Source organism: Heterocephalus glaber, unplaced genomic scaffold, assembly GCF_053883595.1.
Source record: "Heterocephalus glaber isolate CG9 unplaced genomic scaffold, H.glaber_assembly_v1.0 deba00001550, whole genome shotgun sequence".
NCBI classification, from domain to species: Eukaryota; Metazoa; Chordata; class Mammalia; order Rodentia; family Bathyergidae; genus Heterocephalus; species Heterocephalus glaber.
Genome location: NW_028258343.1, coordinates 25707001 through 25731682, shown reverse-complemented (window position 1 = coordinate 25731682; position 24682 = coordinate 25707001). Strand labels below are relative to the sequence as shown.

The 24682-nt window shown below is 40.7% G+C and overlaps 1 protein-coding gene across 2 annotated transcripts; it reads right to left on the bottom strand.

Moving 5' to 3' along the window:
* Nucleotides 1-593: 593 nt before the first annotated feature.
* Nucleotides 594-23457, bottom strand: Gprc6a (G protein-coupled receptor class C group 6 member A). Of its 2 annotated transcripts, XM_004860170.3 has the most exons (6): nt 23026-23457; nt 19463-19766; nt 16797-17630; nt 12132-12344; nt 7299-7422; nt 596-5036 (listed from the first exon to the last, which is right to left on the bottom strand). In XM_004860170.3, exons 1-6 carry the CDS (start codon nt 23214-23216, stop codon nt 3922-3924), a joined length of 2781 nt encoding a protein of 926 aa, XP_004860227.1. In that variant the 5' UTR covers nt 23217-23457; the 3' UTR covers nt 596-3921. The 2 variants fall into 2 exon arrangements, with proteins under 2 accessions (XP_087046336.1, XP_004860227.1); XM_087190210.1 differs by lacking the exon at nt 19463-19766 and having other exon boundaries at nt 594-5036; nt 23026-23209.
* Between the last annotated feature and the right edge of the window lie 1225 nt (nt 23458-24682).

The following is a 24682-nucleotide window of genomic DNA, read 5'->3' as shown; positions in this document are numbered from 1 at the left end:
AAGAACTAGATCCAGTCCACAGATTTGCAGATGTAAAATAATGGTAAAGATGAGACGATACTTGGTTAATGTGTTTTTAGGTCCAACATTTTCATTTTCTGATAATCTGATTTTGACTGAAAACGTACTGTTATCAAAAAATTAAGAGAAGTTATGAAGCATAGTGTATTTCAGAGAACTGAGATTGCCCTGTGAGAAGCTCTTGGATATGTGTGCATCTGCTGGCTGTGTTCAGCCTTCTGTTCATGAACTTGCCAGGCTGTTGCTCTTAACAAGCTCTAAGCATAGGAATAAGGGCTGAATGCCAAACCCCAAGTGTTGGGGACCAAGACTGCTTCTATCTTGCTACTCTGCCATCCCATCTTCAGCTTCCGATTCCATCAGAGCTGCCATGGAGCAGGAGGTCTACACCTCTCCTTTTAATGTCACACTGCAGGCTTCACTTCTAAAAAGTGCCTAGACTCGTATTCCCCACCTTCTCACCTGAGATTTTAGGTTTGTGCAATTAATTGTTTTCTACTTTAGCTATCTGGAAATCTTATGTGGAGACTCTAATATCAAGAGAAAGCTTGGAAAAAAGTCATTGCATTACCGTGTTAATCAGGATTTTAAGGAGATTCATGGCAATGTGAGTTGCTCATTCAACATTTATTAAACTCAGGGTACATAGTTGACAACCACACTTGGACTTTGCTCTTAAAACTCTTACAACTTGAGCTGAGGAGCTTTTGATGTCATCCTACAATAAAGTCTGTGGGTACAAGGTATGTTATCCCCCACCCTGAATTCTAACAATAAAGTATTTCACTGTGTGTTTCTCTGTGGGAAAGGAAGGGGATATTATATGAGTAATATGACACTGAATGCTCAATGTTTTCCTCTAAATCAGTGTGTCTTAACCTTTGCAAAATCTCTGAATCCTGATTTGTACTTTACCAAGACAATCTGTAAAGTGTTGGATACTTTGTACTGGAGGGTCCTGTTGGGTGGAGTCATGGGTACTACTTTGTGTGTTCTTTTGGATTGTTTTTATTTTACTATTTAAAACCCTTTATTCCACAATGAGTAAAAATAATCACTTAATTTATTATATCCAATTGAATTTAAGAGTTTCAAAACTTAAAAGAAAATTTAAAATAGTCATTCTCTTACTTGCTATGCTTTACCTGATGGCAAGAACGTAGTTTTGGCTTCAAAAAGGTCAGAATGTAATTTCTTACACTGAGTGGCATTGGTTTCTTCTGGACTCTTATGAAACAATGTTTCTTTTGTTACTCTATTGGCACAACAGAACTGGGAGTTTTGTTTTGTGTGACTATGCTCTAGGATCTGGAAGCTTTCCTGCAACTTTGCCCTCTTGTCAATAGGAGAAACTGTTTTCATATCAACAGAGTTGGTGAAATCACAAACATAGTAGCCATTTATTAATATTCTCATGTGGGTCCAAATATTTTCTCCCCTTAGCAATCCTCCCCTGCAGTACTAGGGCTGCACCCAGAGTCCTGGCACTGACACACTCCAGCTCTTTTTACCTTTTCTTTTCTTTAATATTCCTTGTGCACAGACACAGACTTTGTATGTATAGGTGCTCAATTCAGTGTTAGCTGAGCAAATTAAGAGGAACACAGATGAATGCAATGAGGTGTAATGAGTGCCATCACAAACGCAGGGAGACAGACTTTACAGAAGAGGAAGTCCTTGGGTCAGCTGAAGAGTCTGGGGAGGACGCAGGGTGGGAGGACTCGGAAGCTCTGGCTCAAGTGCAGCACAGTGCGGGGTGATTGCTCGCAGCTCGCCCTTTCTGAAGAGCAAAGCGTGGAGCCGAAGGGTGAGCAGCTGGAGCTGGGCTCGAAAAGCTTGGGCATCAGCATAAGGAGCTGGCTTCTTGCAAGTTTTTAAAATAACTGAGTAGCAGGAAGAGTTCTTCCCCCTATGAAAACAGGTCCAGCGGAAGTAAATAGAAAGTTTATTAAGAACTGCTCTTTGTTTAGAGTAAAATATTTGAGACCAGAGTTAAATTAGGAGACTGTTGTAACAATGCATGAAAGAGGTGACAAAGGCCCAGGTTACGAATGGGATGAAAGAGGGGATCATGATAGTTTTGGAAGAATCACAAAGTAAAACAATATGAGAAATTAAAGGTGTAGAAGGGTGAAGAAAGCGAGGGCGTTGCGAGTGAGTCCCAGGTCCCAGTCAGCCAAAGGTGAGCAGCTCCCTGAGGAGGAGGAGCAAAGAGAAATGGTTCCATTCAGGGTGAGTGGACGTAGGGGCCAGGTGGGCGGGCTGTCTGGAGGGTCCCGGGCTGGAGATGTGGTCTGGGGAGTTACCTGGGTCAAATGCAGACGTGGAGGTGGGTTACACTGCATGAGACGGTAGCTGAGAGAAGAGAGACGCTGGCAAAACTTAGAGCTCTGCAGAACGCCCCACGGTAGGGAGAGGTTAAGGAAGACAAACCAGCAAAGGAGACACTGAATGGTCAGGGTACTGGAGAATTCTGGCTCATCTGAACTCATGAAGGGAACTGAGGCATTTATATAGGGAAGAATTAAGACTAAATGCCATTAGGATGCAAGGGAGATGAGCACCTAAGACTGTAATTAAATTTGAGACGGAGTCATGATGACTGTTCTTTGAACTACTTCAACAGGTGGTCCAGTAGACAGCAGACTTCAGTGGCCTCAGAACCAACAGGTCACTAACACCTAACCAAATGCCACTTATCACATTATTCCTTTACACATTCAATTCTAAAAGAAAGACAAGTCGCAGTACCTAAAAAGAAAGTCAGGGTTGGGGAGAAAGCTAATTTGCATGTTTATCTGTTTCAAAAGAAAAGGAGAGATGTGAACATTATATCCAAACCCTTGTTACCAGCCCTGGCCCTCTGAGCACAGTCTTGTGTCCATAGCAACATTTGGTACACCTTGGAATCACTGTAGCCACCTCAAACCCAACATGTCACCTTATATTCCAATATAAAGAAACCAGTTCTTCCTTCTGCGTTTCATATCACCTCTCAATAACTCACCCTCCAGCAAGCACTTTAAATAAATGGCCACCCCTTCTAGAGCTTGGCTACCTGCTCATATTCTCTCTTCTAAGCCCCTGGGACGCAGCCTAACCCTTTCCTAAGGAGATCCCAGCCTCCAGCTTTGTGCTGCCTTCCACCTTGAGGCCACCCGCTCCCACAGATAAAGACCCAAGCTCCTTAGCAAGGACCCTCACCACTTACACATGCATACCAGGCAGGCTCCTCTCCAGGAATGCCAAGGGACTACAGCCCTGGAAACCCCTTCCTGTTGCCCTTTTGTTGCTGCTTCTCCTGGTCATCTAGAACAACTTTTTGTACTGTGAGGAGCTAGCTCCTACGCATCTCCCAGGGATCCTCCTAAACGTCACACCCATCGTTTAGCCTTCTCCTGAACCTTCCTTTCCACAGGGGGGCTAAGTGTCCTATAACATTATAATGGTAGACACCCCATGCTGAAGAATGATGTGATTCTCCCCCGCTAGAATTTGAGCTCTTAAGGTCAAGAATGGTTCACTGCTTGGGCCACTCAGTGGCCAGTGGAATGGGTGGGTAAAGGTGCTTAAGAGAAGAGGAGCCATGCAGAGGTTTGAGAAGTGGAGAGTGAGGGTGATGCATTATGGGTTAACTTTGGATGTAAGCGTGCCTAAGAGGAAGGAGGGCTGAGGTAGAGACTGACGGTAGTGGTAAGCATGAAGGGAATTTCAGAATGGAGGCTCTCTTTACTTCATGAACAGGTGGCTGGACAGAGTGAATATTCAATCACAGTCTGGTGAAGGTGGCTGCAGAGAAGAGGTACATGAGATGAATTTGCTGGGAGACCAACTGCATAGCTTAGGACCAAGTCCCTGCCAACACTGCACTCTGGAGAGTGCCATCTCCTAAGGGCTCGCTCATATACTTGAACTTCTCTTCTGAAGCCAAGTTTTAGACATTTTTGCAGCATTTTCTCTGCATAAGTGTGCAAGGGCTTGTGCCTGAAGGTCTTTGCTTCTCCTCCAGGCTGCACACTTGCCACCAGGGCTGGCATGGGTCACCAAGATGCTGCTGTTGGTCGAGTCCAGGGAAGTGTGACTCACAGTGAGGCTGTCAGCACTGTGTGAAGAGTAGCTGTAAACTAACTGGAGAAAGGCTGACTTTGTGTTAGTCTCTTGTTTGCAAAGAATGACATAGCATTTGGGGAAGAATGTGCAACACAGGATCCCATAGTTGGATATTAAGATGACAATGATCTCCACAGCAGGCAGATACTTGCCAAATGTGGTAGCATAGACAGGGATGAAAGTGGCCCATGCTATGAAGCAGATGAGCAGGCCAAAGGTTATGAATTTGGCTTCGTTGTAATTCTCAGGTAACTTCCTGCCTTTGAAAGCAAATATGAAGCCAAAGAAGGCCAGGACTGCAATGTAGCCCAGCATGGTACCAAGTGCCAGCACAGACCCCTCGTGGCATTCCAGGATGATGACCCTGGGCAAGGACACATTCTCCTCCACCACAGGAGCTGCGAAGGTGAGCCAGAGGGTGCAGATGAGGACCTGGATTCCAGTGCACGTGATGATGATGGGGACCGGTTTATAGAGACACTTCAGGGAGTTCCGCAACTTGGGGTCAAAGCTGAACGCCAGCAGAATTTTCAGGGACTTCATCAAAATGCAGGAGATGCACAGAGTAAAGCTCACGCCAAATATCATCTGCCTGGTTTTACATGCGAAGTCTTGTGGTTCTCCGATGAAGAAGCCAGTGCTGACGAAGTTGAGGAAATGGCAGAGGAGGATCACGTAGCTGAGCAGTAATCCCCCGGAAGATTTCACAACAGGTGTGTTCAGGTTTCGTGTAAATATTATGCCAATGGCCAGGACAAAGGCGATTCCCAGAAGGGAGAAGGCCACTAGTAGGACAGCCAAGGCATCGCCCCAGTTGAGGAACTCTACCTCCTTCTCAAAACACGTGGTGCTCCTCACAGGGGCCCAGTGAGTTTCACTGTTGCACAGGAGGCAGTGATCCATGTCTAAAGGACAAAAGAGAGTCAGCAACCTTGCAAACAATTAAACCAGGCAATTGCCCACAATACCACAAATGAAGCTTCCAGGGCACTCATCCCAACCATAAAACAGATACAGGTAATTATAACAGCAGTTTCTTATTAAAGCATCACAGAACTCAGAGAAAGAGAGAGTGAAACAGCAAAGGTGAGTAAAGAGGGCGAGGGGAAAAGAAAAAAGAGACAAAAAGCCAGCTGTGCCATGAGCCTTTAGGACATTTACATTTCAGGATAGACACTAGCAGCTTATACACTTTCTGTTACAGATGGCAGTTCAGGCCCTCTGATGGGAATGCGTGATTTGGAATCAAATATCGCCCCAATTCCTGTCTTTTCTCTACCACCCGTGAGTCCTGTACTCTTTTTTTTGATACTGGGGATTGAGCTCAGGGCCTTGAGTCCTGTAATCTTGAACAAGTGCGTTGAACTTTCTGATCCCCTTTCCAACCCTACCAACCCCAAGGGTGCCACATTCAGAATGCTGCACAGAATAGACCCTCAATGTGCTTCTCCTCCAGGCTGCACGCTTGCCTGGAGCTGCTATTAAGAATGAGGCTGCAATTCTTTGCAAAGCAGAAGTAACATAGCTGGGTTGCCTTAAAAGCTGGAAGTTCCTTTCCAAAAGTGAGATGACACAAGATAATCCTATCAGGACAGCTGATGAAGAACTGAAGTTTATTTGTTTCCCAGGGTTAGGGTTAGCATACTTGAGCCTTTTACACTGTCAGTGACAAACCAGAGCAATGTTTGTGCAAGTCCCACCTGCAGGGCAGCATGTGATCTCTGGGAGTCGGGCTGCATTTGCTCCCCATTCCCACCACCGATGATGGATCCTGATGCTTCTGAAAGGCCTCTCTCGGGACATCATCTGACTACATGGGGCAAAAGTCAAAAGGCTCATTCAACTTTTTAGAATGTCCACGTTCTCTTCTGTGTTAGCCCCGAAGCAAGGTTGTGGTTTTATCCATAAACTTTATGACCTTCCCAACATCCTTCTCTTTCCAACACCTGTTTCCCTGCAAGTATTCTTCTGTGTTTTCTTTTTACCCCCGGCTGCTATTACCTGCCCTTTCATTCACTCAGTGGACATTTAGGGTCTTGCCCCGCAGACAGCCATGAGTGAGAGATGTGGAGAGATGATGAGCTTCCAGGATGCACTCATTCCTGAGTTTTCCTCCGCAGAGTCCTCCTCGTCTGCACTTGCCCTGGTCATCCAAAGATGCAATACAGATTGGACCTAGAAAGACTTCGGTATCTTTTTATGGGAAATCAATGTGTTTTTTTCTACTTGGAGGATAGCTGCTAAGGCACTGTGTTGCCAAAAAATTTCTCCCAGTTCCCTAATTGTTTATGCAGCACAGTTCCTCTAGAGTTAGAGTGCGTGGCATCTTAAAGGTGTTGACAAAACATGAACACTGGGATATTCCATTGCTGTACTTCTCCCCTTGAAGCCAGTAAGAAGAACAAATATCCATTTAGGAGCATTCTGGCTCTGAGATTTAGTTTTCACAGAAGAGGAACAGGGCTGTGGCAATCAATGAAGAAACATGATGCTTTCAAGTGGGCTTTGCTCCAAAGAAGGCGCCAATAGTTCCTCTTAGGGCTTCTAAGGCTGCTGACCTCAACCCTATACTTTTTGTGTATTTTGCTCTGATCTTGCCAAACTGATAAAGATAAGGTGGGCAAACAGTTGTTTACTAGCATCTCATCTCCACTAATACCGGGTCCACTTGTCTTACAGACGTCCCTTTTTTCTCAGGTGCAACCTTTGCCTCTTGGTAGGAACATTAAGCTCTCCGGGATAGGCACACCTGCTTCTTGGCTGGGAACCTCTGGGTTTCTACTGTGTCAGTTTAGCCAATTCAGCATTTACTTATTTGTACTTCTTGAGCCACAGTTACAAAGGATGGGCATACCAACAAAAGTTGGGGGAAAACTTGCTTTGTTTTAGGAGTTGCTGAGGAGGAAATATGTGTGAAGCAATGACTTTTTCACTGGAAGTGAAATTCCTTTCATGTCTATATTATTTATTGATCATATATCAAATGATATAATATGGGAAATTCCAAAATAAAATGAAATTTCATAGGAATTTTACCTAGCAGAACATAGGAAGCTTTTAAAATTCTTTTTAGATGAAAAAGTAAATAAAAATAAGATTTATGAAAAGAAAAATAGGCCCAAGGGAATAATTTATGTGCCCATTCATGCTGTCATGCCTGCAATTACCTGTCTGATTGCTGTACTGATTTTCGGGGCAGCTCACACAGTCATAGCAGCAGGTATGTTGGCTTCTTGTGCTCGTCTTCATTTGTCCTGGGCTGCATTCCTTGGAACATTTAGATAGAATTTGCTGCATTGAAAGTGAAAAGAAATTCCAAAAAGATTTTTTAAAGTATCTTAATTATCTTTGATTGAAAGATGTATTTAATAAATAATATTTTGATCATTTTTAGTACTACCAAGGTACTTTCTGCCCTCCTGAGATATGAACAAGCTTAAAATATGTAAAATGCTTCAGATGGAGAAACTGTTTTAGAAAGTATGTAGTTTTTGTCACATCAATGATGTCTGTAAGAAATGATGGCCATTATTTCCATCAGGCTGTTCCTCTGCAGAAAGAGAAATGTATAGTAGTAAAGAAGTAAGGATTTGGAAATTTCCAATTCTATGCTGAATAAAGAATTTTGTCAAATAAGAAAATAGTAAATTATAAACATATTCTTCAGAAGAAATTTCTTATCATATGATCTAAGAAGCCTATCCAGCCTCACTCTAAAATAAATTTTTTAAAAAAGGAGTATTTTAGGTTTATAACCCTAGCACTTTGGGAGGCTGAAGCAGGAGGATTATTAGTTCAAGCCCAGCCTGAGCAACTTAATGAAATTGTCTCCAAATTAAAAAAAAAAAAAAAGGATTAGGATGTAGCTCAATCCTCAGTACGACAAAAACACAAAACAAGCAAAACCAAAAATCTGTTAGTGTTAGTTAAAAAGACAACCTAAAATACTGAAAATTTGAGTCACAGTTCTGCATATCATGATGCAGGCAGCATTCTGCTTTTGTGGGATTCTCTGCTTCTGATCCAGCTAATACTTCTTTCACAAGAATTAGGCTGCATCATCATTTTCCAGTCCCTCTGTCATGGTACATCCTGTGAATTAATCTGTGTTATGATTTCACGTTTACCCTGGGAAGTCAAAACAGAGTGGTTAGTGAAGCTTTTCTCAGGATTCTCTGAACAGCTGCTGCTGAGTCTGGAACACAAAGTGTTAGGTCAACCACTGTTTCCTCTGGAAGATGAAGACCTGGGAGGAACAGAGAAACAGTCAAGTGTTGCTGCCCTGTAGCCACAAGCACTGGCTTTCTTTTTTTTTTAATTTTTTGACTTTCTGTTTTTCAACTCAATTATTTCTGATCTGGGTTTTAGCAGAAAGTAGATCTGCCTAGAGGATTACCCAGGCAAATGTCTAATCTGGGGTATTTATTCTCCTCCTGCCCAGCAGACACAAAGGATTTAACTGTCAGACGCAGTCGGGCATCAAGGGGGACAAAAAGAGCAATCTTACTTCCCACAGCCCAGCACTTTCTCCCCCAGCACCTCAAGAGACCGTGGGGGATCTTCTGAGGTCTTGGGCGTGAGCGAAGCAGGTATCGGGAGATGGAGGGCCATCTGATGTTTTGGACCAGCAATGTGGATGCCCTAACTAACCTCCCAATTAGCAAGCAGATCTTGAAATCTGACCACATGATCTCAGATATTATTCATTTTTATTATATTCTTGAAATATTTGTGGCTGTCTCCATCAGAAAGGAAGACTTTCCCCATCTTCATGTCTGCCCTCTCCAGTTAGTCATAAAAATCTCAGTCCCTGCATCCTGCCATCGCTCCCTCAAAGTACGTCTTTGATAAAGTCTAGAGATTAAATGTGGTAACGATTAAAAACGGTGCTTTTTGCGAAAATAAGAAAAATCCGCTCTGTACTCAGTAAGTAAGTTAGAATATTTAAAAGGCCCAGTGTGAGTTACAGTGTTTAGCAGGGGCTGGGTTCATAATGTGCTTTTGAGAACAATGATAATGATCATGAAGAATATGAAGGGAAGTTGAGAACACAGAAGTGTGGCTATATTTCTGTCTTCTAGGGAAAAAGCATCTTGCTTCACTGAAACTTCTAACAAGGAACATACCTTTAAATAAAATGGTTTACAGCACTACTATAACCACTTTTCCACCCACCAAATGTGTTCAGTGATTATTATATGCCAGGCATTGTTCTAATTGTTGGAGCCCTGTCAGGGAATAAAACAGAGAAATCATCCTTTCATAGTCCTTCAATTCTAGCTCAAAAGGTTGACAATAAACAAAACAACAATAAGAAAAATGAAGATGAAACAGTGACTAGAAGAATGAGCACCCAAGACCCTCACCCTATCCCTGACTGGCGCACCCAATCAGTCACTGCAATTTTAAATAGGGTGTCCAGGAAAAGCCTCCCTGGGAAGACAACATTTCAAAAAATACAGAAAAAAAGCAAGAAATTAACCACACAGATATCAGAGAAAATTATGACAGACAAAGAAATGGCAGGAACAAATCCCTCCTCTTGGAGAGGGAAGCACAGGAGGAGGGGTTGCAGGTGAGGGATGCAGAGGTGAAGGGGGGCGGGGGGACGACAGGTAGTGTGGGGCTTTTAAAGAAAGTCTGGCTGCATGGACGGGTGCTTAGCAGAGCATGGTGTCGTGCAGGGCAGCCTGGCTGACTGCAGGGCCAGGTGGAGATGGAGGGTGGGATCTTGCCACAGTCACCCAGATAGCAGCTCGAATAGGCGTGAAAGGTGGTCGGCTTCTAGATACCTTTTTTGTTTTTGTTGTTGTTCAGTTGGTTTTAGGTTTTTTTTTTGGTACCGGGGATCAAACTCAGGACCTTGTGCTTCTGAGGCAGACTCGGGCCACCAAGCTAAATCGCCGGCCCTTGGTTTTAGCATTTTTGAGACAGGGTCTCACTATGTACTTCAGGCTGGCTCTGAACTCACTATGTAGTCAAGGCTGCCCTCCAACTCATGGCAATCCTCCTGCCTCAGCCTGCCCAGTGCTGGAATTACAGACATGACACCACACACAGATACATTTTGAAAGCCAAACTTTCATCGAATATGGAGTGTGACACAGGGAGCAAGGAACCCAGCAGCTTTACTTCTTCATGAAGAGCTAAGACGGAGAATTTCCAATTACTGTGCAGGAGTAGCTTTGGAAGGGAATATTAGGAGCTCTGTTTTGGAGAAATTCAAATTGACTATTGGATGTTAAACACTTCCAACATTCAATGGCACAAGATAGACATTTCCATTGTAGACGTTACAATTGGGGATAGCAAGGAGTGGGAACAAAGCAAGACTAAAATCCAGGAAGGAAAATGTTAAAGCCCACAGTTCCTCTTTCGCATCCCCAGAAATCTGTGGCAAGTCATGAACTCCAAAGGGCTTGTTGGCTCTGGCCCTATGGCCCTTCTGCTGACTGGGGCTCCCATGTACTCTTTCTTTGGATGGCTTTGCTCACTCCTTGTAGCTTTCCTCAGACAATCCATGTTCGTGGCTCCTTCAAACTTCTGGGGTCTCCACTGCCCCTTTGGCTTCACACTCACAGCTTCACACACGGCCCTCTCAGGAGCACACTGCCTGGCCTCCCAGGCCTTCTTCTGAATTCTGGGTGGAAGCCTTCCTGACCCCACGACTCCTGCATTCTGCATGCACCTAAAACCAGCACCATGTGGGTGACACCAAGGTCTGCTGCCAGCTGGAGCAGCAGGCGGGCTTCCTCCTCTCTTGGCTATGGAGGCCCAGGGCCTCTGAAGAAAATCTCAAGGTACAACTTCCCTAAGCCACTGCCATTCTGGAACATGGTGCTCTGGGGCTCTCTTCTCAAAGCAGTCTTTCACTTTTGCAATTTTGAGGCTGTAAAGGGTAGAGTTTTGCTGCTTCTTGTGATGCCCTCAGGCCATCTTTTCTAGTCTCCTGCTCCTTTTCAGCAATAAAGATCTCCTCTGCTCTATCTTTGCAGTACACAGCCTTACTGGAGCTTCCTTTCTGGCCAAACTCGAAACTCAAAATGCTGTAAATCTGCTGGGCTCTTTGCTCTTGATTCTCAATATAAAACTGGCTAGCCATGCCACTGCTTTGACATTAGACTGGCTTGAAATTTCTTCTGCCAGATTAATTAGTCCACAGCCCTTAATCTCAGTCTCAGGCAGTCTCTGGACAGGAGCAAATTGCAGACAAACTTTTGCCAAGGCGTAACGCACATGGTCTGGAGTCCAGCAGCCAGTGCAGCCCTTCTTCCCAGCAGATACCTCCTGAGCCTGGCCTTTACCAGCAGAATTTCTATCAGCATTCTGGTCTTCTGAGCTCTGACCAGAATTTCCCATCCAGTACAGCCTCAGGCATTGCAGCTCTGCTTTTTCAGGCAGCATCTCCACATCTCCTAAGTTCCCCTTCTCACAAGCCAGCTCCAAAGGCTCCTGAACCACATCGTCAGGAACAGCAACGACCCCACTTCCCTGGTACCAAATTCTGTCTTAGCTAGTTTCTCATTGCTGAGACAAAATACTCAACACCCAAAGTTAAAGAAGGAAAAGTTTATTTGGGTCACAATTTGTAGAGGATTCAGTCCAATAATCAGCTGTCTCCGAAACAGGGTGGCATGGCAGACAAGGTATTGCAGAGGCAAAACAGTCCATGGCAGGCAGAAGGTAACGAAGCAACAGGAGACAACCACGGCTCTTTCTGTCCCTTACATCTTATCCAGGCTACTTAGGGGTGTAGCATTCACAGCCTTAATTTTACCACCCTTGATCCTAGCATTGTACCATGAGTCAATTCCAGCATCACACACTCTAGGATCCAGCCACCTCTGAAAAAGCTCCACCTATGACTGCATGAGGCTTTTGGGGGAAAGCTAAACACAAGCCATAACAGACGATTGAGGAAGTCCTGGTAGGTTCAAGGACTTTTGCAGGTGAGACACCAATTGATTCCAATGCTACAATGCAGCCTACAACAAAATTACCTTAAGTTTCCTGAATTCCTTTTTTGTTTCTTCACTTTCAAGGACAAAGACATCATCCTGTAAGTCATATTCTGCCATCTTGGTGGCAGTCATCTGGCCGTTGGTCTCTTTCCACAGCACAACATCATATCCAGTGTTCAAGTCTCCATGGGTGTTGAAATGAAAAGAATTCCTTCCATCAGTGAATGTTACATTTTTCAGCACATCAAGTAACTGTACAAAATGAAAATGAAAACAAGCACTGAACATAAACTTTCTGAGTGCATCCACGATCCCAATCACCACACTGACTTATCAGAAATATATCACTTAAAATGAGAAAAAGGACGATTCTGTGTCACTGGTTGGGGGAACTCTTAACCATCCAGCAGTAATGAGTTCCACTTGAGTTCTAGTCTCATTTGCCAAAGTTTTGCCAAGTTTGTTTCTATGGGTGGGAGCTACTCCATCCTAGGAAATTAAAATCCAAGCACCTGCATGAATTCATGTTGCAGAATTTCGGAATGGTGTCCTGACTATGTCTTTTTCTTTGTGGAATTTTCTCTGGTGTAGAAGAAAGCCCACTGAACGAAGCCTAACTATGCAAATGACGACGGGACAGACCTGTATTTTGGCAGCCTCTTCCACCTCTAAACTGCTGTAAGAAGTGGTCGCCAGTAACACTTCCTCTTACCACATACATAAGACAGCGTGTAAAGAACAGGAGCCCTACCTGGGTGAGAGGTGAGATATATGGGTACTTAGAATGCTGTGGCTTAAATTATCAGTTACTGTTGTCTTTATCCATGCTCAATCACTCTCATGTCATCCCTGCCTTCTACACTAATGTGCAACTACCATGGCTACACATGCATCTCTCATAACATTTTCGATCTCAGCATCTCCAAACAGAATGCTTAATATTTCTTCTCCTCACTTTTCTCCATGTTTCTATGTCAACAAATGACACTGGTTGCCCACATTGGGAATCATTTGTGACACCTATTCTGCACTCTGTAATCTTTTCTATCCAATCTACCCCTAAATGTTCTTCACCCATCCTCTTAAATACATTGGTGTATGTCTCTCCATCCTTCCCATTACATCTGTAGAACAAAGCATTCTTATCCTATGTCTGGATCACCATATTGGTCTTCCTCCTTACAATCTTGTATTCCTCTAATCAATTCACTGCAGCTGAAATGCGATTTCTTCAATGGAGAACAAATCACATCAATATCTTGCCTAAAAATATTTAATTGGCTCCTTTTTGCTCTCTAATGTCCAAATGTTAAACCTCAGGTTTGTAATCTTCCTATTTAAATGATGGTTCCTATATTAGCTGTAAGAGCATTACATGGGAAATTGTTAGAAATGAGATTTTCAGGTCCCATCATGCAACTAGAAAATTAACACCTGCCTAAGATTTCCAGGTGATCCAAATGCACATCAAACTTTGAAATGGCTTAACTGACAAGTTGCTGTCAACATGTCCTTTACAAACTCCTCCAGTCTCTTTTGCTTACAGTTTCCATGTGATACTTCAGTCCCATGGCACCATTTTCTCAGCATTTGCTGACCATTTCTGTCCTCCTACCCTTCTATCACATTCACCACAGACATCACGTTTTCTAGTGTTCTCTGAATTGCCAATATTGGAGAAGCAGGCTCAGTTATGTCCTCTTCTGCCATCTTGGGTTCATATGAAACATGGTCATGCACCATGCCACTTCATGATCGGCTCCATAATCACTTGCCTGCACACCACACTAGACAGATGACTCCTGAAATGAAGGAGTATTTTTGTTTTGTTTTGTTTTTTGGTATCGGGGATCAAACTCAGGACCTTGCGCTTGCGAGGCAGGTGCAGTGCCACTGAGCTACATCCCTGGCCCAGGAGTCATTTTCTTCTCCATGATATCTTCAGTATTCACCACAGTGCCTGGAGCACTGAGACACCCAGCAAACATTTGCTAAATAACCAGGTCTGTTCAACATTGTCCCACAAATATCATTTCCTATCTTATATATCATCAGAAAGAGAAAGAAAAAAAGACCCGAATCACTAGTCACAACAAGAAAGTGGTATCCTCACACGTATCGACAGATCATTAAAAGTGTGTTAAAGTAAATAAGTGTGACTGTGCTGTCTACAAACACTGCTCACAATACCACCAAATAGAGAGCCAACACTGCTCACAATACCACCAAATAGAGAGCCAAAGTGTATTTTATAAAACTAAACCCTTTAAAATTATGTGAATCTCAACTCACTCAGAAAGTGTCATTTAGATATAAGTGAATTTTGCTGGGGGACAAAATGGAATGGATCCACGATAGGGATCCTAAATGTTCCTGATCTTTTAAATTTGGTGACTATGAAAATTTCTTCACGAGAAGAGTTGTTTGCAGTATTTGTCCTGCTGTATCTGGCCCTGCTCAGACAGGTTTACTTCCATCATGATCAAAGGAGCAAGCCACAAGTCTTCCTTTTCAGTCTGTTTGTTGCTTCTAGATTAGCGGGTTATTGGGATCATAAAGGATGACCCCAGGCTCCCAGTGTTTAAACAAAACATTTTAGAGAAAAACTTTCTCAAATCTTTTTCTCAAAATGTATGAGACATAGTCTTGGCTTAAAACAATTTCCCAGCTCTCTAGCAGATAAATAGCTTTGCTATTTGTATTCTTTTTCCTCGTGGGGCTCTGTGTCCTCTTTGTTCTGTCTCTGGAACTGGACTCTATTTCTGTTTCTCAGTCTCTCACTACTAGAGTTGTATGTAAGGATTTTTCAGGGTAGCCTACTTTAAAAAAAATTTTTCTGCAATATACCAGGCCAAAACTATTGAAATGTTTTAGAAAATATCATACTAAACTTGGATTAGAGGGGGAAATGGTGAACTAAATAAGATAACTTAGAGTTTTCACCAACCCCTCATTAAAGTTTTATACTATTAAGAAAATGCTTACATTTTCTTATGTTTTCAAGCATACATTTAAAAAGCATTACACACATAAATAAATCATTTAAGAGTTTAAATTTTAAAAAGACTCTAATTATTCATTTTACCTCTTCATTATACTTTAGGCTTTGCATTTACAATGGTGAAAATAGTTTTAAAAGTAAACAATAAAAACTCCACAGATATGTACAATAATTATGTGTCAATTAAAAATGAATAGCTTGAAATACATGATTCACTCAAATGTAAGCTGGGTACCTCAGACCTGGAGCTTATATCTATGTGTGATTAAAGCAAACACACAAGGGTTGAGGTGGTTCAGTGGGTAGAGCACAAGTTTAGCATGCGCAAGGCTCTGGGTCCAATCCCCAAACCAATAAAAAAAAGAAAAAGAAAGAATGATAAGAGTGGAAATTAATTGTTCTGGACATCCATTTATATGATAAGAAGAGTTTTGTCTTATTCTGTTATTTTCTTTTCTATTGGAAACTAAAATACATACTTTTTATAATATGATTCTGCCTTAAGATATACAAGTGTGACTTTCAACTATACATTATTGGGAAATTTCTTTCTAATGAGTAAAATGTATTATTACTAAAAGAAGCAATTTATTTTTAAATCCCTTGTTCATGAGCATTAAAAAAATTGACCAACATATGATGTGAAATGTATATGTAACAATTCCCCAAGATCAATGAAATTATTATGTATCACAAACACATAAAAAAACCTAAAAATTAAGGAAAACACAAATAGAATCACATTAAACTGTAAATTTCTCCATATAATCAAAGAGAAGACAGAGAATCAGTTTTTATACAGAGTTGGTGGTTCACTTAAACTTGTAAAATCATGACCAGACCAACAACATTCCTTTGACGATGTCTAGAGCTCCAGGCAGAATTCTTTAGACACCAGAGTCTAACTGAAGTGCCAGGGTTTTAAACCACTGGTGATACAGCGAAGAGCAAAGGGTCTAGCATCCGAATATTCAAACTAGGGTCTTATTTAGGGTTCTTCCTAGCTTTAGGTTTCTCACCCATAATATATGTTGAGCACTCCTAATTCAAAAGTCTGAAATCCAAAATGCTTCAAAATCTGAAACTTAGTGACTGCCCATATAATATCACAGTGCAAAATTCCATATCTAAGCTCATAGTCATAACACAGGTGTACTGAAAACATCATATAAAATTGCCTTTGCCCAATGTGCAAGTCATATACAAACATAAATGAATTTTGCATTTAGACTTGGATTCCATTCCCGAGATATCTCATCATATATATGCAAATATTCCAAATCTGAAAAAATTGAAAATTTGAAACACTTCGAGTCCGAAGTATTTCAGAAAAGGTATACTCTACTATATTTAGCAACAACAAAAAGGATCTAGTTCCTGTGATTAAAAATGTTAAAAGAGATCATTTATATGAGAGATTGAAAATTCATGTATTTAAATAAGACAGAATGATTACCAGAATATTCTTGGGAAACAAAAGTACAAAACATTGGTTGGTCAGAGTAGGAGGTGAGGGTAAAAGATACCTGTTGTCTTTAAGAAAAAAGGACCGTGATGACGGCACAGGCTACTCAAACGCAGACCATTTCTCTTTATAGAAGGAACAAGAGTAAAAGCAGCGAATATAAATCTTTGCAAAACAAAGCAAGGAAGTTACTCAGAGAAATGATGGCATTTTCTAGACTATGTCGGCCAGTTAGTACCTCCCATGGTTGAAAGGCATTGGGGTTCCGACAGTCTCGATCTTGGCACAGATCCCGGATAGCGTAAGCAAGTGCAAACACGGCAAGCTGAACACTGCGAAGGAGTCCTGGCTCCGCGTAACGCCAGAGGAAGTCATTCCTCAAGAGCAAGTTCCTTCCTACAGCCTTGTGGCCCTCGTATGTCAACATCTCATGAGAATGGTTAGAAATGCATTGACTCAAATCACTGTCTTTGACCTGTTCACAGGCAGAAGAAAGCATGGCGTATTCATAGAAGAGCTTGTTGTCACTGGGATACATATGGAGAGTTTGAAGAAAGGAATAGAAAGAGGACATATTCCCTCTTCTAAAGGCAAATCCCACAACTTTGCCAATCTTTTTAACGTTGGGAATGGTGATAATCTTGGTAGCAGTTGACCAATTATCACTAGCAATCCACATCTTATTTATATTCCTTTCAATGGCTTTGTTGAAGAGATTGAAAACATGGAATTTCCTCAGAAATACCACAATGACATTAACCTGGGCTTCTGTAATGATTTTTTCAAGTGTCTCATTGATCCTGATTTCGATGGTCTTATCAGTGAGGAAAGCTGGGAGAACCTCCTTGAAAGCTATGCACACTTTATTTGCTGCAGCCTGAACTGCAAATGCATCCAGAGCCAGTCGTCCATAGTCATCATCTGTGGTTATGACACCAATCCAGTTCCATCCAGATTTTTGAATTAGTTGGGCCATTGCTTTAGTTTGATGGAAGTCACTGGGCACAGTCCGTAAAAATGAAGGAAAACGAATTTTGTCACTTAGGATTTCTGCAGTTGATTCATAACTCACCTAGAAGTGGACAGAATCTTTTAGTTATGGTGTTGGTAAGGTCAAGGTGATTGTTTATAGTAGGTTGTCCTCCCTTTGATTTCCATGAGTTTCCATACATTTTTCCTAAATTTTGTGGTTCCTTCTATCTTGCCCTTTGCATGAGTTCCCACTGTACAAATAGCTAACCCACTTACCACCAAAGCATGGTTCAGGATCAGTGCTCTCTAATCGTATTGTGTATAGTACAGGGTCTGTTTTATACCTCCATTTATGCAACTATATACATCTACATCCAGCTTAAACCTTGGGCCATGACCAATAATAGATATTTTAAAATTTAGGGGTAAATATAGACAAAATGTAAACATAATGCATTTGGGATTAAGGACATGAAAAATCTTGTTTAATCCACAACTTTGCTAATTTTACTTTAGGTAAACTCATCCCGTCCAGGGGTCAATAAACATTTCTGTAAAGGACCAGAAATAAAATATTTTGTTTTGTTTCAAAGCTTTGTTGTTCACATATAGTCTATACATTCTTTATTGTATTTTTCTTGTTAAAACTTTCAATAAATCAGAACCTTTCTTAGCTTGACAGCTCAGTAGCTAAAGAGCCACATTTGTTCTGTGGGGTATGGTTTTCCAGTGTCTGATCAAGTTGAATATACATCAGCATTTTGGGAGACCTACTTAATGTGTGAAAAGTTTTGCTTGATTTATAGCTTTTGTGATTTTATTTTATGGAGAATTACTGGAATTATTGCCTCCCACAGTTGCAATAGCATGATGTAACTTGCTTAGTGAAGTGTTTTTGTTTTTTTTTTCTACTCAACAGTAGCCAAGGAAGGGGTCTGGTAGACATAATATAGGCTTTGGAGCCAGACAGAATTTTAGAATCCTAACTCCAATAAATTTGGAAAAGTTATTGATTATTTCTTTACCTGTACAATAATAGGATTCTTGTTAAAATTAAAGGAGAAATCTTAAATGGACACTAGCACTCTGTGGACACTAGCACTCACAAAGCCTAGCTGCCCTCCTGGTGCCGACTTCACTGTGTGGCTGCATGATAAATCTGGGCTTCCACTCGTGCAAGATCAGTGTCCCCCGCAGGTCTCCCTTTCCTGTTTGGTTCTGTCATAGAAATTACAATGAATGTTCCTTGAGCTTAGAGAGCACGGACTCAGGAGTTCCAAAGCGTCCCCATGCAAAGGTAAGTGGGCTCAAACGGAATCCACGGAGACCTGCTCAATGTGGACTGACCCTGAGCAATGTGCAATAGTTAATATAACAGCATTTTGATCTTTCAGAAAAGTTTTGCTTAGTTTCAGATTGCTGCCCTGCATTCCTGAGAAGCAATCGGGTTTACTGCCTACCACAAACAATGCCTCTGCTCACCAGGTGAGGCACGGCTCAGCTTCTGCTTGTCTCCGCAAATGCATTTTAGTTTTCTCCTTTCTGTTCGAATCAATCCAGCTACGAAGACCTTTGTGCTAGTCTTTCATCTCTGTGCTCGGTGATTTCTTTGCCAGATACTCTCTACACCTCCACAGAATCACCTTGGTATTCTTTTTATCCACAGTGGAGGATAAGTATCACCTCCTTGAGAAGACTTCTCTGGTCCCTTAACCTGGCTACCCTTCACCCACTCCAGTTTCTTTCACACCTGATTGATGCTAAGGAAACAAGGAAGTCGGGGTCCTCAGAATGTGCGTCTTATTCAAACCGATAGAAACTAGAGCTGACTGATGTAACTGCAACTCCCTAACTAGTTTCTCCAGTTTTTTCTGATCATTTCATCATAACAAACATGATCAAACCAGTGAATGGACATGGAACAAAACCCACCTGTGGCATGAGCTGTAGGTTCAATGTCCTGGAGACAGCCATGGTTATTTCTGAGTAGCCAGCACCTATGACAGCCTTAACTCTTGGTATGTAGCTGGAATAGTCACACTGAAACTCCAGAGAGCCTCTGGAGGAGCCGAGTGTAGAAAGCAACCTCAGTGTAGCTGCCATGGCTGCTGTGACTTCTGTACAAGTGTCATAAATTTCGTACCCCAATTTGATTCCAGATAATAATGTGGAATTATTGATCATTTCAATGCTGTGTATCATGGCAAGAGTTTGAAGAAAGACTGATATTTCAAAGCTGTTGAGAAATAAGTGTTTTCAAATGTAAAACATAACTTCTATAGATATGGTGATATTTTATTTATATTTCTGCCTTATATCAGATAATTTTTGGATAAATGAAGTCTATATCTTGAAGGATCTAAACTTTCTTTGAAAGTGAGTTTTCATGGAAACTTTTAAGAAGGATAATACCAGACACCACAGTTCTTAAATGGAGGCAACAGTGCAGAATTTAATCCTTTCTTGAATCTGCATCAGTTTTAAATATTCATTTTAGTATTTTGCAGTATGAGATATGTCTGATTTGGGGGGTTTTTTGTAATTTGTTGTGAGTATTTTATTACCATTATCTTAGACTCAAATCCCATTTTCAGTTTTCTGATTTCAATTTATTGTGGTTGGAAACTAGATAAATAAGACACTTAAAAATTCCACTTAAATAGTACCTGCGTAAAAGTCCAACAGGCTTCTAGCAAGTGCACTGGTTTAATACAGAGACAGCACTTTCCATATTTAGAGGACACTTCCAAAGTACTTCTCTACCTGTGATCATCCCAGATCCCTGAGTTGCTTCATATTGATTTTCTGTTATTACATCAGTTATTGTATGCAAAAGATTATAAATAGTGCCTAATACATAATACAAGTTCAACAAATGCTTTTCCACATGAAGAAAGAGGGATACACTGGTAGGCGTTTTGAAGGCTTGAAGTTTTCTAGTAGTTCATTAAGTTATGCTACATTACTTAAGAATTACTACTTGTCATTGAGGACTGTCTGAACATGAGGTTTAAAAGATTAGTATTATAATTTTTATTTTTAAAAAAGATATAGGATACAAATGCAACATTTAAAAATATCAACAGCTTTTCTATATGAATAATGAACTAGTTAATAAGGAAGTCAGCAAAACAATTCCATTCACAATAGCTTCAAGAATTAAAAAAAAAAATCTAAGAGTCAATCTCACCAAGAAAATAAAGATCTCTACAGTAATTACAGAACTCCGAGGCAGAAATAGAGAAGCGGGCGGGGGATTTAGCTCAGTGGTTCTGCCACCTGCCTCGCAAGCACAAGGATCAGAGTTAGATCCCTGGTACAAAAAAGAAAAAGAAAGAAAGAAAGAAAAAAAGAAATTGAAGATAGAAGAATCTCCCATGTTCACAGACTGACAAGATTAATATTGTTAAAATGACCATATTACCAAAAGTGATCTGTACGTTCACTACAATCCCCATCAAAATTCTAACGACATTCTCCACAGAACTAGAAAAAAAATCCCTAAAATTCATATGGAAACAAAAAGCCTCCGCATAGCCAAAGCTATTCTAAGCAGAAAGAGAAAGCCTGCAGGCATCACAAAGCCTGATTTCAAATTATACTACAAAACAGTGGCAACAAAAGCAGGATAGTACTGGCCTAAAAGTGGACTCAGGCCAATAGAATAGAGGATACAGAAACAAATCACACAACTGTAGCCATCCGATGCTTGACAGGAGCCAAAAAAATAATTTGCAGTATTATTTAACCATGGAAGAGAATGAATTGTGTCATTTGCAAACAAGTGGATGCACTGGAGAACATCACGTTAACTGAAATGAGCCAGACGCAGAAAGTCAAGTACCCTGTGTTCTCCCTAATACTGTAGAAATCTAAAAAAACACATGGAAGTAGAGGAGACCATTATTAGATAAGAGGAAAAGAAAAGGCGACAGGATAGGGAAGTAAAAGGGGAGATAATCAGGTGGATATGACAGAAACATTATATGTGCATGTATGAAAACACTACATGGAAACTCAGTATTTTAAAAATTCACAGGCACTAATATATTAAAAATAAAGAAGAGAGAAATAGTAAACTTATATTCCTTAATATTTAAATTGCACAATGTTGGCAGAGTCCCTCACGTGTAAGCTCTATTACAGTCAGAATAATTTTGTTTGATATATTTACCAGGATGTCCCCGGTGCCTAGAACAGGGGGTAATGTGGGCACTTCACTTAGTAAGTAGTGGTTTAATGCTGAATGAAAACTATTTCTCTTGATGACTGACAATAAGGAAAAAGATTTTCAATTCAGTAATTTTTCTTTTTCCTCAGGAGAAATCTGTTTGGGGTCAAATGACTGTTTTCCACTTGTTGTTGGCCTACAGCTATAGTCCTCAAACCTGCAGCCACTGGGTACCAATGTCGTGCTCCAAAAATTCCCACCACTGTTCTGTGTGACCTCCCGGGGCTCCTCTGATCAAAGATTCCGATGACAATAGCTCCCAGTGCCCAGCATCTGGGGAGGCCAGCAAGGGACTCCGTGTTATAGATTGCCTTTTATCTGAAAGTATTTTTAGAAGGCTTGGTAAATACTTTTTGATGAAGAAAATAGAAAAGGTAGGAGAAAAGAGAAGATTAAATTTATGTCAGGTCAGAATCAGAATTTTAGAATTAGAAGGAAGCCTGGGAACCACATTGTCAGAGTAACTGAAGCTAAGGCTGCCTGTGTCCTCAGAGGTCTGGAGAAGTCAAAGGGCTCAAGTGATTTGCCTATGTTTGCACTGGAACTGAAATTAGAGTTAAACATCCCCTCCTCTTAAGGAAAATGCATTTGAAACTCCCTCCCGCAGCATCACTTGTCCACACTACACTGTGCTAACTTCTCTTCTGTGATTAAGCTTCATGACAGTGTCCACGTCAGGAAGGAAGTTTTGAATAGAGAAGGGTCATAATTTTATCACCAAAGCATTAGATTATTTCAAGTATGAGATGAATATGGCATTGACCCAAACTTTGAGAAAAAATGTAAATGTAGCCTATTTTAAATTAAGTGTTAAATAATAGATCTATATTTAAAACAGTACATGTTGTGGGTGACAGAAATACAAATATACTGAACTATGTTTGAATGGAGTAAAGAGCAGGTTACAGTGTCTTCTCAAGTGAGTTCAGGAATTCCTTTTTTTGGTACCGGGGATCGAACTCGGGTCATTGCACTTGCGCAGCAGGTGGCAAAACCACTGAGCTAAATCCCCGGCCCAAGAATTACTTTTTAAAGGCACAGTCCAAAAAAACATTAATGAGAGACATCCGTTACCTCTGCACTTGAAGGTTGTTGGATTACACATAGTGCTGATGAATGCAAGACTAACCACATGCAAGTGAATACATACACATACATATGTATACCTATGTGCTCAAATTTTATTAAACTAATGTAGATATTAATACACTTAATATCATGGCATAATCTTGATATCTAAATGTGTTTTGGGGGCTTTACTCACCCAATGCATTTCTCGATTTGTGGCCTTCTGGGGTGGTCTTCTGAGAACATCATTTTTTCGTGAATGGGGAATAAACCTCCAATCATGATATGTCCTGGAGAAGTGACAGCCACAAAGTCATCAGGGGTCTGGCAAAGCTGAGAAGCATGAAGAATAATCAGAAAGCAGGTAAGTAGTATAAAAAATGCCATGTTTCTATCTCATTTGCTCAGTTCCTGAGTGCACTTAGGGTCATTATATTCACAGGGTGCCTTCAACAAGGTTCTTACTTCACTTGTAAACACCTTGCAAGGTATAGGGCAGTGGCCAGGGCGGGAGGCACTCAGCATTCAGACAGTTGATGATAGTGAAAACAGTTCTTTCACCAATAAGAACATGTCAGGCTCTCTCTGACACTCTCCAGTGTTGGAGTTAGATGTGTGGTAGTCATCATTCATGGTAACAGCTGACAGCATCATAAACACAAGTCTCACTGAAATCGTAATGCTTTGCTCCTATGACATGTCAAGGGATTTGATCATGTTGGAATTTCTTTTAAAATAGAATGTAGACTCCTCAGGAGGGAGTAGTTGGAAAAAAATTTTCACTGTAACAGTGGAAAGGTTTGCATTTCTAAATGTATCATATTTAACACACACAAATGATTCAATGTTTATTGGGTGTGCAGGGAAAAACCATCCTTTTATTTTTCCTCAAAAGCTCTATTGAATAAAACAAAATTTAGTTACCTTTATTTTAAAATCCCTTCTAGTTTCCATGTGTTAGAGAAAATAGCTTTTGTGGTGATGGCAAAACTAAAAACAAGATGAACCTTGGTTCATACAGTTTTTTGGTTTGAACAAGAAAAATTGCAATTTTCACCATTACTTGTTTTATTTTAGTGTATTTTTTAAATTTGGGAGTAATTTCAGGATACAAGTTCTTAAATGCTAAGGATTCCAAGCAGACAGGATTTGATGGGTATCTTTGGAATTTAACAGAGGACAGACAACTCCCAGTAATTTAGGCAGCATTAAGAAAAAGTTTTAAGTTTTAAAATATGTTTTTCAAAATCGATCTTTTAAAAATATTTGATATAAAAGGAATATTTGATATAAAATCATGTGAAACAATACAAATTCTATTTATACATTTAGTTTGATGGGTAGCAAATACATTTAAAAGAATTTCAAAAAATAAAACAGTACAGTGGCTAATGCAGTATTTTTTTAAAAATTCATTAAGCTTATTGATATATGTTAGGTATGCAATACAGTTATGTTCATCATTGGAAGCTTGTACCTGTACATGATGCATCTTGGTTCTTATTTTTTCCCTTGTTTCTTATTTTTCCCCATTCTCCTGCCCTCCCTTCATCCCCTCCATCACTCCCTATTTGTATTAAATTCTTTTATTGGTACATTGTAGGTACACAACACAATTACATTTCTCATTGGGAATTGTACCTTTATATAATGCATCTTGGTTCTTATTTTTTCCCCATTCCTAGCCCTCCCTTCATGCCCTCCACCCTTCCCTATTTACAAAGACTTTATTTCCATTTTTTCCATTTCTCATCATTTTTTCCTTTCCCTTCTTTCCTTTCCCCTGTGCCTCCCACTACCCCTACCCCTTTGGACCTTTTATTCCTATTTTACATTATCGATTATTCATTCTA